General features: G+C 38.5%; 1 protein-coding gene across 1 annotated transcript; it reads left to right on the top strand.

The window, feature by feature from the left end:
- Window positions 1-204: 204 nt before the first annotated feature.
- Window positions 205-795, top strand: Hspb3 (heat shock protein family B (small) member 3). The gene has a single exon (XM_027938089.2). The coding sequence runs from the start codon at window positions 249-251 to the stop codon at window positions 705-707; it is 459 nt and encodes a 152-aa protein (XP_027793890.2). The 5' UTR covers window positions 205-248; the 3' UTR covers window positions 708-795.
- Window positions 796-13,452: the final 12,657 nt, after the last annotated feature.

Below are 13,452 nucleotides of genomic sequence, written 5' to 3'. Positions count from 1 at the left end.
CTTGTGCAGGCTGCTGTGTGGCTAAATGCAACTCGGAAACATGCCCTATAAATAGCCCTTCATTGTCAGCGTGTGTGAAAAGACAAGAGTGAGTGTGCGTGGTCTGATTCAGGCCTAATGAAGTGGTTTCCCTCTGGGCAGAGCTATAAACCCAGTAGCTGCTCTGTCTGGGAATCTAGTCAGAAGGCAACTGCAAGCGTTCACCACTCTCTGAAGGGAAGCTCTTCCATGCTGGCTTTGCCTCCACTATGGCAAAAATCATTTTGAGGCACCTCATAGAAACTCCAGTGCGTTACCAGGAGGAGTTTGAAGCTCGGGGTTTGGAAGACTGCAGACTGGATCATGCTCTATATGCACTGCCTGGGCCAACCATCGTTGACCTGAGAAAAGTCAGAGCTGTGCCGCAATCTCTTCCAGTGGACTCAGCAACCACAGAGATGCCACCCCAAGAAGGCAAATCCCGCTTTCAAATTCTGCTGGACGTGGTCCAGTTCCTCCCCGAAGATATCATCATTCAGACCTTCGAGGGCTGGCTGCTGATTAAAGCTCAACATGGAACCAGAATGGATGAGCATGGTTTCATCTCACGAAGCTTCACCCGACAGTACAAACTGCCAGATGGCATTGAAACCAAAGATTTGTCTGCCATCCTCTGTCATGATGGAATTCTGGTGGTGGAAGTAAAGGATCCGCTTGAGACTAAGTGAAACCTTATCGGTTCCTGTTCCTAGGATATGAGGAAGATGTTCTATGGATGGTACCATGGGAATTTTTGTGCTACCCACGTTTGAAACAATTTGCTATGACTTTTATGAAGATTAAAAATGTATACATAGTTTCTGGTATGTTGAAGATGTTTTTATTATTCTTATGCCGAAAGAGAAATTGTTAAATATGTTTGTGCAATTCAAACTGATACTATTCTTACAAGGAAAACATTGAACCTTTAGGAGACTGTACTTTGATACTAGAGAGGTCTCAGGATTGTTTCTTAATGACTCCAACAATGCTAGACAGGCTATGTTTTTATAATTCATGGCAAAAGAGTGTTCTCACTTAAGGAATCCTTTTCCATTTTGTGAAAATTTTTATACTGCTAAAAAGATTTGTGATTCCCTTCACTTGATAAGCTTTTCTTTTCAGTGAATTTTAATTAAAGTGGAGTTTTATAAATATGGAGTGTGAAAGTTAAAATACAGCACTTGGAAATTGAGTGTGAAATTTATTTATGATTCATGATAGTTGTTACTGCCTTAAATATCAGTTGGAAAATCCAAATAAAAGTATTATTCTTAAAAATTTTCAGATATCTTATTTTTAAAAGTTCGAATATGTACCTTATTCATTTTTTTTCTAAGCCAAATTGGATCCTATCTGGAGTTTTATTTTTTGAGTCGTGTATGGATACCTATAAAATACTAATAAGATAGATATTAACACATATTGTATTCTTATTAACTTTAGGCAAATATGTTCAGCTACTGAATTCAATATATTTTAAATCTTGCTATTAAGAATCAACTTAAAATTTTAGATTGTAGAAGACAGCACAGTGTAATGCATCTGTTATCTCTGTCTAATCCTTAGCTTTAAATAGCCTGGCAACTAGTGGAAGCCAGGACACCTGACCTTGCACCAAGCCTCTGAGTTTACACAGTGCCTCTGTTGATTGGTGCTTATGTTCTCCCTAACTGCTGCTTTGGCTCAAGGCTGAGACCTTGGTAGAGAGTAAGAATTTGCATTAGGAATATTGGCTTCAGCAGCTGGCCTGTGATATTCCAAAGATTTGCTATCTCATTCTGTACATACTGAATATGTCTTCAGAGGAAGTAGCTGCTTTTCTTTTATTGGCACTGAATGTGAGCTGACAGTGAGCCTGAGGCTGGTGCTAAGAATAGAAGAGGAACGCAGGGTGTGGATGACACCAGGGTCAGTGCAGATGGCAGACAGTGCGGCTGTGCTTGTTCTCCCACATTGCTTCCTTTGTAGTTCAGGTTGAACGGGAAAGACACGAAGCAAAAGAAAAATGAACCAAAAGTAATGAAACAAAAATCTAAGAGGGATGTTTGTTGACTGTTCAATTAAATTGAAAGGGGTTTGAAGTGATAGGTTTATAGGAGCCTAATGCTATACACGGAGGTTTGTGCATCCAACTCTAGGATAAGAAATTTTGTTTAGACAAAGTGAATGGCACAGATTAGCTTTGCCACATAAGAAAGTAAACAGCAATCAACAGGACTCCAGACCTACCAATTAGGACAGGGATACCATGTGTCCCATATGAAATTATTACTATCTGGCATCAGAATAGTGTGACACAAACTAGTGCTTTTAGAAACAAACAACAGAAATATTCTTTCATTTTGTCTTGATCTTCCCCTGGATAAGATCCAATTTCTGGGGAATTTCAGGGAGTGAAATTCTTACCATGAGGAGAAATCAATAGGATATATTTCCTTTAAAAAATAAAATAAACACATCTCCAATTAGTATTTCCTTTTTCTAAGACAAATTTTAAAGGCACACAGAGCCATTTTTATTTATAAAATGTATCAAATATTATAGAAAATAAAAACCACTTATTCTTCTATGACCATGAGATAGCTATTTAAACTATCTAGTTCACCGTTCCTTAATCCTTTTTTTGCAAAATTGGTATTTACATGAAGTCTAATGTCCTGATTGTACTGATTATTGTCTGTTTCTCTCCCTACTCCCACCAACCCAAACCCAATCTCTGTCCCCTTCCCAGCCCCACTCCCAGCCCAACCAGACTGACACCAAGGGGCCTCATAATTGAAGTTTGTGACTTGTTTTAGCCATTGAGAGGCACTGACTGGAGATGAGATTGGAGGGATACTCGTGGGCAGGATAGGGGCATTTCTTCCTCTATTCTCAACCTGCTGCAGACTGGGGTTCTGGCAGGGCTTTGTCCTTCCACAAACCGACTGCCCCAGGGCTCCAGTTCTTACTGGGCCCCAGCATTGATGGAACACTCTTTCTTTCTTTCAGTGGGAGGGGTGGCTTTCTGCTTTATTGTCACTGGTGCTGCACCATCTCTGTTGATTCCCCTTGCTCTGTCCATTCCCCCTTCATTGAAGTCCCTCCATGAATGGAATTTTGTTTCCTGCCAGAACCCTGATTGCTTGACATCTTAAGTGATTAAAAAGAAGAAGAAGAAGAAGAAGGAGAAGAAGAAGAAAAAGAAGAAGGAGAAGAAGAAAATTAAAAACTAATGCATCACTTTTTAATTTTTTTAACTACCAAACACTGATTTGTAATGCTATTCACTATTCCAACATGGATAAACGGTATTATCATTTAACCATTCTTTATCACTCTTGGTCCCAACCAGGAAACAGATGGCGCTCTCAAATGGAAAGAACTCAACAGGGTTCATTTATAAAGAGACTAATTACAAAGGCATGAGCAGAGCATAGAAGAGTTGCAAAGCTAAGGGTGGCAGTGTGCAGTTGTGTCCCCTAGGGATCAGAGGAGGAAGGAGTCCTTAGAAATCAAGACCAGCTATGACTTTCATTTGAGGGATACAACTAGCCAAAGGTGACCTTTCCTGGGGAGGGAGTCAAGAAAATAAACACTTTCTCCCTCCAGCCTCCTACTAGGGCCCCCCCATTGGCTGAGCCTAATTGGTGGCCAGAGGGCGAAGAGCCTGGTTGATACAGTTCAGCAGCCTTCCAGGGCAGAGGGAAAGTGGAGGGTGACTCTGGGACCAGGGGGTAGGGGAAAATATCCAGCACCCCAATAAAACCAATCCTGTTGTCCTAGTTCGGCCTTAGAAATCTTTTCTCCAAAGGAGACCTGAGACAGGATTGGAAGGCTGACATTTTACCTGGGAAGTGCAAGCCCAGGTGTGGAAATCGGGGAAATAAGGCAAGAAAAGTAAGAGAAGCCCAAAAAGCTAAATGAGTTTTGGCAAGGCTAGTGATTGACTCGGCACATGGAACTGCTCCAGGTGACTTCACTTCAGGCTGAAAAATCTTGGAGCAATCCACAGGGGAATTAAGAAGAGGGAATTTGTTCACCTGGTTCCCTACTGTATCCCATTTCCCATTAGTAAAGGTTTGGCTCACAGGGACTAGATGCTCCTGTGCTTCTGTGGTTTCCATCCAACCCCTCTGCAGCTGCTCAGGAAACCAGAGCCTCCCCTGTGACATTTCATCCAGGCCGAGAACAGAAGGATGACTCAGCATGGCCAGACTCTGGGTGGGGAGCGCAGGTGTAGGGCTCAGACTTGGAGTCCTGCCAAGCCAGGAAGCTTGGCAAAGGTGGCAGCAGCATGTTCTGGGAAGCAGGTGAAACCTTAGGTGGCAGGTGAGAAGGCAGGCAGGGTTTGTATCCAAGACAACCTCACATGCAGAACTGCAGGAAGGTGATACTAGGTCAATAAGGCAGTCTAGTGGCAGCTGTTGCTGCTATACCCTCTGGTGCCTTCAAATTTGATGGTCCCCGATATCACCTTATATTTTGATCTAATTTTTAATCAACTTAGGTGCAAAGACAGTCTTAAACTTCTCCAGGATTTTTCATTTCCTGTAAATTATAGACCAAAGTCTGTTTGTGTGTGTGTCTCTATGTGTCTGCCCCTTGTTCTGGAAATACAAAAGTCAATGAAAAAATTTGAAGAGTTCGGTTCTCATTGGCCTCCCTTAGTCCAGACTGTACTGAGGTCTTGAACTTGTCCTTAACCTATTTCTCACCTGCTTGCCCTTTCAGGTAGGCCTAGCCCTGCGAATCTTGTACGGAAAACAAAGAAAACAAGAACCCTTCCAGCTAGCTCTCCTCATCCTCCTCTCTGCCTTCACAGCGGTGGGTCACACAGAACAAAGCATGGCTAAAGTGCTTATTTTTACATAAAACAATTCCTGAAAGATGTCCATCTAGTCAAAAGTCACTATTAGGCATCAGTGACTACTGCATTTGGCAATTAAGTGCATTTAACAGGCACATGGCTACTTCTTAAAGAGTTGCCTTGGAGGTTTTTTCTGACTGGGTTTCCACTCTTTGCCTGTTTTATATAATTATGTCTGGACTATGTCTGTGTCACTGGGAAGACAGTACAGTGCATTAAAAAGCTGAGCAACTTCAATTGGAGTTCCCCAGATACCACTTGAAATGAATCATTGCTTTAACTAACCCTATTCAATTTCATACTAAACATAGAACTGACTGCTTCACAATAGGATACTGCTCAGCAAATAGTTACAAAATAACGTCTTGGCTTGATCCTTTGGGGAAGGCATGAGACTCTGACTATAAAGCAGGAAAATAGCCAAGATCAGGGCCTTAAACAATACTTTTTTCCTTAACTGATTCTCCTGAGCTTTTGGTGCAAGCATAGTCCCTTGTCCTTGAAATGGATTACTTACATGCATGGTTGTCACTGCTTACAATGCTCAGTGATGAGGAAGGGGGGTTGGCATTGTAATGGATCATGTATGGTCACTCTGTGAAGCAAGTAGTCATCTTGAACAAGTAGCCCCCCCACCAAAAAAAAAAAAAAAAAAAAAAAAAAAAAACAGAATTGGTGAATCAGGTTTTGTGTTTGTTCCTGATAATGTGATTATCTGAAAATTGCTGTTAATAGTTTTTAGCATATCAAAAACTCATCTAAAAAAAAAAAAAGCATACAACCTCAGGTTAGAGAAATCCCATTTTTCCTTAAGCTTGGCAAGAATCTGCTCTTCACTAATGATCATTGTTCTCTTTAGAGACTATCAAATAGTTGGAAAGTAGAATTAAAATATGGGTTTGGTGTACAATTTAAAGTTCGTATATTACATTTTGAAAATAACTATTTGTTTTAGCAATTGAATAGGTCAAATATCCCCTTCCCTTATCTCCACAAAATAACAGATAGTATTTCAAATTTGAAGAACAAATGAAACCTATGGTTATGTTTACTATGTTGCTTAATAGACAAGTGTGTGTAAAAATATAGTCCTTTTTATTAATGTCTTCTAACCTCCAGGAAAAACATAAAGAACATTTAGTACAGTAAGACAAAATGGTCTGTATGAAACTATTCATTGTAGTCTATCATTCAAATATTCGAAATTCTTCCAATTTTTTCCTTGATTGGCTAATAGAAACATATAGATTGGCATTTTAAAAATCTCTTCATATAAATGGGGAGTTTTATATTTTTTCTTTTGTATACTTCCAAGCTATGTTGTTATGTTTATAAATTTATGTAATTATGTTATTATAGATTTATATAATTATAAGCTTAAAATTAAAATTTCTCTTTTTTTATGTTGTATAGGCTACTCTTTAACCCTTTTAAACACCTTAGCTCTAATTCTAATTCTATTTTGCTTGAAAATACCACTTTTAGAATATTATGTATGTGAAATCTTGGTACTGGGGATTGAACCCAGAGGCACTCTATCAGTGAGTTGCATCCCCAGTTCTTTTTTATTTTTTATTTTAAGATGGTGTCTCACTGAGTTGCTGAGGCTGGCCTCAAACTTGTAATCCTCTTGCCTCAGCCTCCTGAGTTGCTGGGATGATATTGTGCACTGCAATGTCTGACTGGGATTCTTTTTCTCTTACTTAGTGTGGTAGTTTTACTTACTGTCTCTTAAGATCAGTAGCATATGGCTAGATTTTAAAATATATAATCCAATGATCTGTTTTATAGTAGATGAATTTAATCCATTTACTTATTAGAATTAAATATTTGAATCTATTTCTTATTTTGTGTTTTTTTAAAATCATATTTTCCTTTACTTTTTTTTTTTCAAATTCTCTGTTTACCTCCTTGGTATTTTCCAATGATATTTAAAATGCTAAAATTTAAATATTGCCTGAAAATGTATAGGTTAATATATGGTTTCTGAGTAAAAATATCAAAAGTATAAAAATTTAAGCATTGAAAATTATTCAGTATTTCTATCTTTACCTTGAATATAATTAGGACTTTTGTGTTCTTATTATCTGTTGAACATTTACCCTGCTTCTTGTCACTATTGCTAAGGTTAGTTTTAAATACCAACTATTAAAGTCCCAGTTTTTTAAAAGAAAATTTTTCAACGCTTCATTTTGTTTCTTATATTCTAATAAAGTTACCTTATTATTTTAGTGAGGTTTACTAGATGGAAAATCCTGTCTTTACCGTGCTTCACTCCTGAACAATATTTAGCAAGGTATAAAATTCTAGGTAACTGGTACTTTCACTTCAGCACTGTGAAGACGATTATTCCATGGTCTTGGAACTTACAACAGAATTCTCATCAGCAACAACGTAATTATTACTTTGTATGTGATCAGTCTTCTTTCTCTGGTTGTCTTTGGAGCTTCTGTTTATCTTTGATGTTCTATAGTTTCACACTGATGATTTAGGTGTAGACCTGGACTTGTGTTGATTAATATGCAGTCTGAAAGCATCTCTCTCTCTCTCTCAACATCTGGATATTTCATGACTATTACTTCTTCCTGTGTTCTCCAATAGCCCTCAACCCCCTTCTTTTAGAACTCTTATCTGATATAGACTGAAATCTCTAAAAAGTCCCTGGTCTACTTGTGGCACATTCTGGATGAATTCCTTAGCTTTTAGTTACTTGTCTCTTTTTCCTTTTGAAATATATCATGCATACATAAAAGCATGATATCATTATTATTATTTTTTGTTTTAGTTGCAGTTGGACACAATACCTTTATTTTATTTTTATGTGATGCTGAGGATCCAACCCAGTGCCTCGCACGTGCTTGGCGGGCGCGCTACCACTACGGTAGCGCTCTACCACAACCCCAGCCCCAGAAAAGCATAATTATTATTGAACATGTTTTATGTGAAAGGATCATCTGAAATAAGGAACCCAGTGCAAGAGATTGGTCATTGTTGCACCTAGAAGCTGTTCTCCTTCCTTGCCTCCTTAGAGGTGAACACCATCCTGTCCTGTGTGATGATCACTTTTCTTGAAAATTTTACTATCCGGGTTTACATCTCTAACCAATGTCTATTACATACCACATTTCAAAAAAAAGAAAACTTCCAAATGAATTAAAAATGTAAATGAAAAACAAAACTAAACAGAGCCATAAATATCCAGTGTTCTGGTAATACCCGATTCTCCCATCCCTGATCTGTGCCCTCCTCCGCCCTGTTCTGTAACCCCCCCTTCCCCGGGGGGGGGGGGGGGGACTGCCCTCTGGTTTCATGAAGATTGAAAGTATCCACTGAAGACACCAGAAGAAGAGCAGAGGGTAGAGAGAAAGGGAGGTTGGGTGTTTCTTTTTTCAGCTCTCACTGTTTCAGGCCCAAGTGGCCGCAGGGGCTGCCTGCAGCCCTGACAAGGCTGTCCTCTCCCCAGGTTCCAGGCACACTGCACCCAAAGTTCCATTTCCTTTCTCTTGTTCCTTCAGGCTTTAGGGCAATGGCTTCCTACTATTACTAGTCTCTGGGTGCCTTGTCATTTCTTTTTTTTTTTTAAATATTTTATTTAGTTGTTGATGAACATTTATTTTATTTATATGTGGTATTGAGAATCAAACCCAGGGCCTATTTATATTTCTTCTTTCCCACTTTTTAAATTGGTGCATTATAGTAGTCCATATTGGTGAGATTTGTTGAAACATATTGGTACATGCACACAATGTAACAAGATAATTTGTCCAAGATCCCAGCACTTCCCTCGCTCCTCAACTTCCACCCCCTCGCCCCTTTCCTCTCCTCTATTCTACTGATCTCCCTTTGCTTTTCATGAGATCCCCATACCCTTGCTTTTCCTTTTTCCTCTCTAGATTCCACATATGAGAAAACATATGACCCTTGGCCTTCTGAGCTAGACTTACTTTGTTTAACATTATGCTCTCAAATTCCATCCATTTTCCTGCAAATGACATAATTTCATTTTTCTTTATGGCTGAATAAAACTTCATTGTGTATATATACCACATTTTCTTTGAATTCAAAGCTAAATATGCCTTTTGTTTTTCTCTGGAACTTAGAGTGATTTATCTAGCTATATATTCTGCTTTGGGCATGGGAAAGCCAACAAACCAACAAAAAGAACAACAAAAAAAGTGAATATAGCAAAGCAAATGTAAATTTTTATAAATTAAGGACTATTTTCAATTTTTGTCTACTCTGTATTTGAAATTCAAAAACATGATATTCAGTGTTACTAAGTATAGTGAAATAATGACAATATTACAATAAAAATCACACCAAAATTTGGAGGCATTCCTTTAGAGTATTCAAAATAGAAGAAATATTATAAATTCATTAAAGTGAAGCCTAAAGCCCTATACTGCCAATAAAAACCATCTTCTAGAAAAATGTTGGAGTGGAAAAATTCTCACTAAAATTAAGGAGGGAAAGCAAGTTATAAAATGTGCAAAATTCCACACTTAATTTCAGTAGGCTTATTTCCACATTGTAGCTGCAATCTGGAACATTCCCTACAGGCTCGTATGTTGAAGGCTTGCTTCCCAGTGCAGCAGTGTTTGGAAGTGGGACTTTGGGGAAATGATTAGATCATGAGGACTCTGAATCTCATCAATGGATTACTCCATTGATGAGTTCATAATTGAGTGGAGGTGGTAGAAAGGAGGTAAAGTCGAGTTAGATTAAGTAGATCACTGGGGCATGCCCTGGAAGGTTGTATCTTGTCCTGGGCCCCTTCCTTCCTCTCCTCCCTTGGCTTCCTGCCCACCTGCAAGTAAGCAGTTCTATTCCACCTCATTCTCCCTACTATGATGTTCTGCCTCGCGGAAATCCCAAAGAGATGGGGTCAAGTGAAATCTCTGAACCCATGAGCCAAAATAAATTTTTCCTCCTTTAAGTTGATTTTTCTCAAGTATTTTGTCATCGCACCAGAAAGCTGACTAACACACATACAATAAATTTTTGTTTATGACATGATTTTAATAGCAGTGTAGTGCTCCATAATTATGGAATGCCATAAATTACTATATTCAGAGAAGAAAGAATCAAAGAATATTTTTAAAAATATTTGTTTTTTAGTTTTAGGTGGACACAATATCTTTATTTTTTAAATTTTTATGTGGTGCTAAGAATCGAACCCAGTGCCTCACGCATGCTAGGCGAGCATGCTACCACTTGAGCCACATTCCCAGTCCCTCAAAGAATACTTTTTAAAATGTGAAAAGTGATTATATGATTAGGACATTAGGATCTTTCCCTTTATGTTTCATTGTATAAATACAAAAAGCAAATTATTTTGTATCAGGAAAGAAACTAAATACAAATTTAAGGTATTCTATAGAAGTAGCATTTAATAAATGATAATCATAGTGCCTTGAGTCAAAGTTCTGGTTGTATCTATAGAGGAAGACACAATTTCACTGGAAAGGAAATGGCTTTTTTGATGGACATATCCCATCTCTATTAAGTTACTCCGAAGTAACTTGGAATTTTCAGGACTAATAGTCCCAAGAGTCTGTAATTCTATAAGATGCACTAAGCACAATTTTTATTTTCCCTCTGAAAATCTAGCTAGTTTTCAGTGCATTGCAAATGATTTTCTAATTTGAACTCTAGAAGTTGCTCAGGATTCAACTTAAGCTCAGAGTTTATTTCTGAAGAAACTTAAAGAAGCTCTGTGGCTAAATGGCAGGTCAGAAAAACATATCTCTTTTCCTCCCCTCCACCGTGGGTTCCAGTAGAGAGGGCAGCCACCACCTCTATGTTCTGTGAAGGGCTTCATCCGTTCACTGTGATCTTCAAAGCAGCTGTAGGCATAAACCAGACCCCTGAAACGCTCTACCCTTAAACAGGGTGGAACTTGTCTATGCTCTTGTTTTATCTCTCCAAGCTCCATATCTTCCTTGTCTTCAAGTAATATTTCAAAGCCCTGGAAAACTCATTGTGGCTTTAATTTTTTGTTGTTATTGAATAAGACATAATTAATTTTTTTGTGTGAAATTGATTTGTAAAGTTTCCATCAAATTCTAAATTATTTTGGTGTCAAGTTTATAAATAAGCTTTATCCCTAGGATAAAGGAAAAATAGTAAACCTCCAAAGACATAGCTTCATGGCAAAGAACAGAATAATTGAGAATGTAGACCTCAGAAGTAAACAAATGTAGACAACAGGGCTTCGAGTTCCCACACTGACAATTTCTAATCTGGAAATTGTGATCAGTTTGGTTAAGCCCTCTGGGCCTCAGTTTCCTCATCTGTAGAATGGCAATAATCATAGTACCTATTACATATACCTGTCATACTTATCACATACAATTTTCCTCTATCTTTTCATTATCATTGTTCAAATCTGTGGGGTGGAGTGTGATAATTTAATACATGGACACAGTGTGTAATGATCATATCAGGGTAGCTAATATTTCATCCAAAACATTTTAAGTGTTTTGATTAATGTAATAACTACATATTTATGAGATACAGGTCAATATTTTAATGTATGTATACAATATTCATACATTTGTTTTGAATGCTAAATGAGAGGAACAGGGAGAGTAACCAAGAATCTTGGTGTGTGTGGGCCTGAGAGATTTTTCAGGACACAAGGCTTTTAGTGCTAAAATTGGGACATCCCAGGCAAAGTAGGATGTTGGTCACCCAATAAGATATCAAGGACTTAGCCTTGTACATAGTATGAGTTCAATAAATATTAGCCATCATTTCGTGTATTTCAAATATCTTTGAGAATATTTTCATAGCTGTTTCCTACATGGATAAATAAGACACATCTGTACTTTATTCAAAGACCAAAATACAATTAAAAAGAAAATGCTTCCTTTGTGGATCAGTATTGTTATTCTTTTTTAAGGTCTAAAATTCTTTGATTCTGTTGTTTTTTTTTTAAAGCAAAGTCTTAAATATCTACATAGTGTTCAGTATTTTGCAGTATATTTTTCTTCAAAAGTACTCCTGTGGCAAGATGAAAAGCTTTCTCATGACAAGTAACGAATTATAAAATATTCTTTTTAGTACAAAGGCTAAAAAGTCATGTAAGACCTGTTAAGTTTTGGAGATAATATTCCCATCTAAGAACATTTTCTAGTTCCAAATCACAGACTGCGCAAATTTGTTCGTCTCCCCTACTTGTCAATCCCATTGAGTGACATGAATTTCTCTTTTGTGCTTTTTGACTGGCACTGCAGAGCCTAAGAGGGGCTTATCATGTGACCTCAGACTATGGCACACTTTAGGCTAACAATAAGCAATTGACAAATTGGGGAAGAGGAAGAGAGGGCCTAGTTATTGCTTTCCAAATTTGTCTGGTTGAAACAATCATCTTGGGCTCTTATGAAATACAGGACGAGCACCCCAATTCTGAAAATCCAAAATCGGAAAATGCTTTAATATCTGAAGCTTTTTGAGGGCTGACATGATGCCACGTAAGGGAAATTCTACACCTGACCTGATGTGATGGGTCGTAGTCAAAAGGTAGGCAGATTGAAGATCCTGTACCAAATTACAGTAGGGGTGCAGGGTGTATAGGAAACGTAAGTGATTTTCATGTTTGGACTTGGGGCCCATTCCCAACATGTCTCATTATGTATATACAAGATCTAAGAACTGCCCCAAATCTGAAACACTTCTGGTCCCTAGCAGTTTGGGTAAGGAATACACACTGTATAAAGATTTTCAGGTTTCTTCAGTGGAGATTCTGGTTCAGGTTGGGGTGGGAGGCCTTTGGGTCTATATGTGACTAGCATCCTCTGTGATATTTGTGATAGGGAAAGTTTGGGACTAGATCTCACTCAGGGACTGTGATTTTCCTGGCACCTCCCAGCACTTAGCACCTGGTGACCAGTGATGCTAACATCCCACAGGGCTTGAACCAATGCGATAAAAAAATGTCCTTTCAAACATGCTACTGTCCCATTGAGAAAGGGAACTGTAGGGTGAAGAGGAGGCTGCAGTGAATGGAAAGGAGTGGTGGAAAGGAGAGCAACATCCTGGGGACAGTCAGTGAAGGGAGGTCCCGGGTCAGGAGCAGAGGCTTGTTCACTCCCCATCCTGAGTGGAGTGCCCAGGGCTCCTGCTGAGGGTTTTGGTCCCAGATACATAACCCTTGTCAGTTGTCATTTGAGGGAAACCCCTGTACCCAAGGCTATGTTTGCCACGCCTCACCCCTGCAGTCAGTGTACCCCATCAGGGAAGAAGCCAGGGGTGGGCGGGGAGGGGTGCTGCCCTGTGCTTCTATGGAAACTAGGCCTTCATAAACCTAAACAGAAAACCCTAGAATCAAGGAGAAGAAGAAAGTGCACCAAAGAATTAGGAGAAACAATAAAAGAAGTAGGAGGAAACAATAAAAACCATCATTCAAGCAATAATGAGGAATTCATGTGAGAATTTTAAAAAAGTCCTACCTTCTGTTTTAGAGAGAACCAAGAACATATATTAACTTATAAAATAAAAACAGTTTGCTTTAAAAGAGGGCAGACTAGAAACATAAAAGAGTTACTGGAAATTAAATGATTGCTAAGATACAATTTTTG

This window comes from Marmota flaviventris, chromosome 5 (assembly GCF_047511675.1).
Source record: "Marmota flaviventris isolate mMarFla1 chromosome 5, mMarFla1.hap1, whole genome shotgun sequence".
NCBI classification, from domain to species: domain Eukaryota; kingdom Metazoa; phylum Chordata; class Mammalia; order Rodentia; family Sciuridae; genus Marmota; species Marmota flaviventris.
The sequence above is the reverse complement of the archived record's forward strand: the minus strand, read 5'-3'. Positions and strand labels throughout refer to the sequence as shown.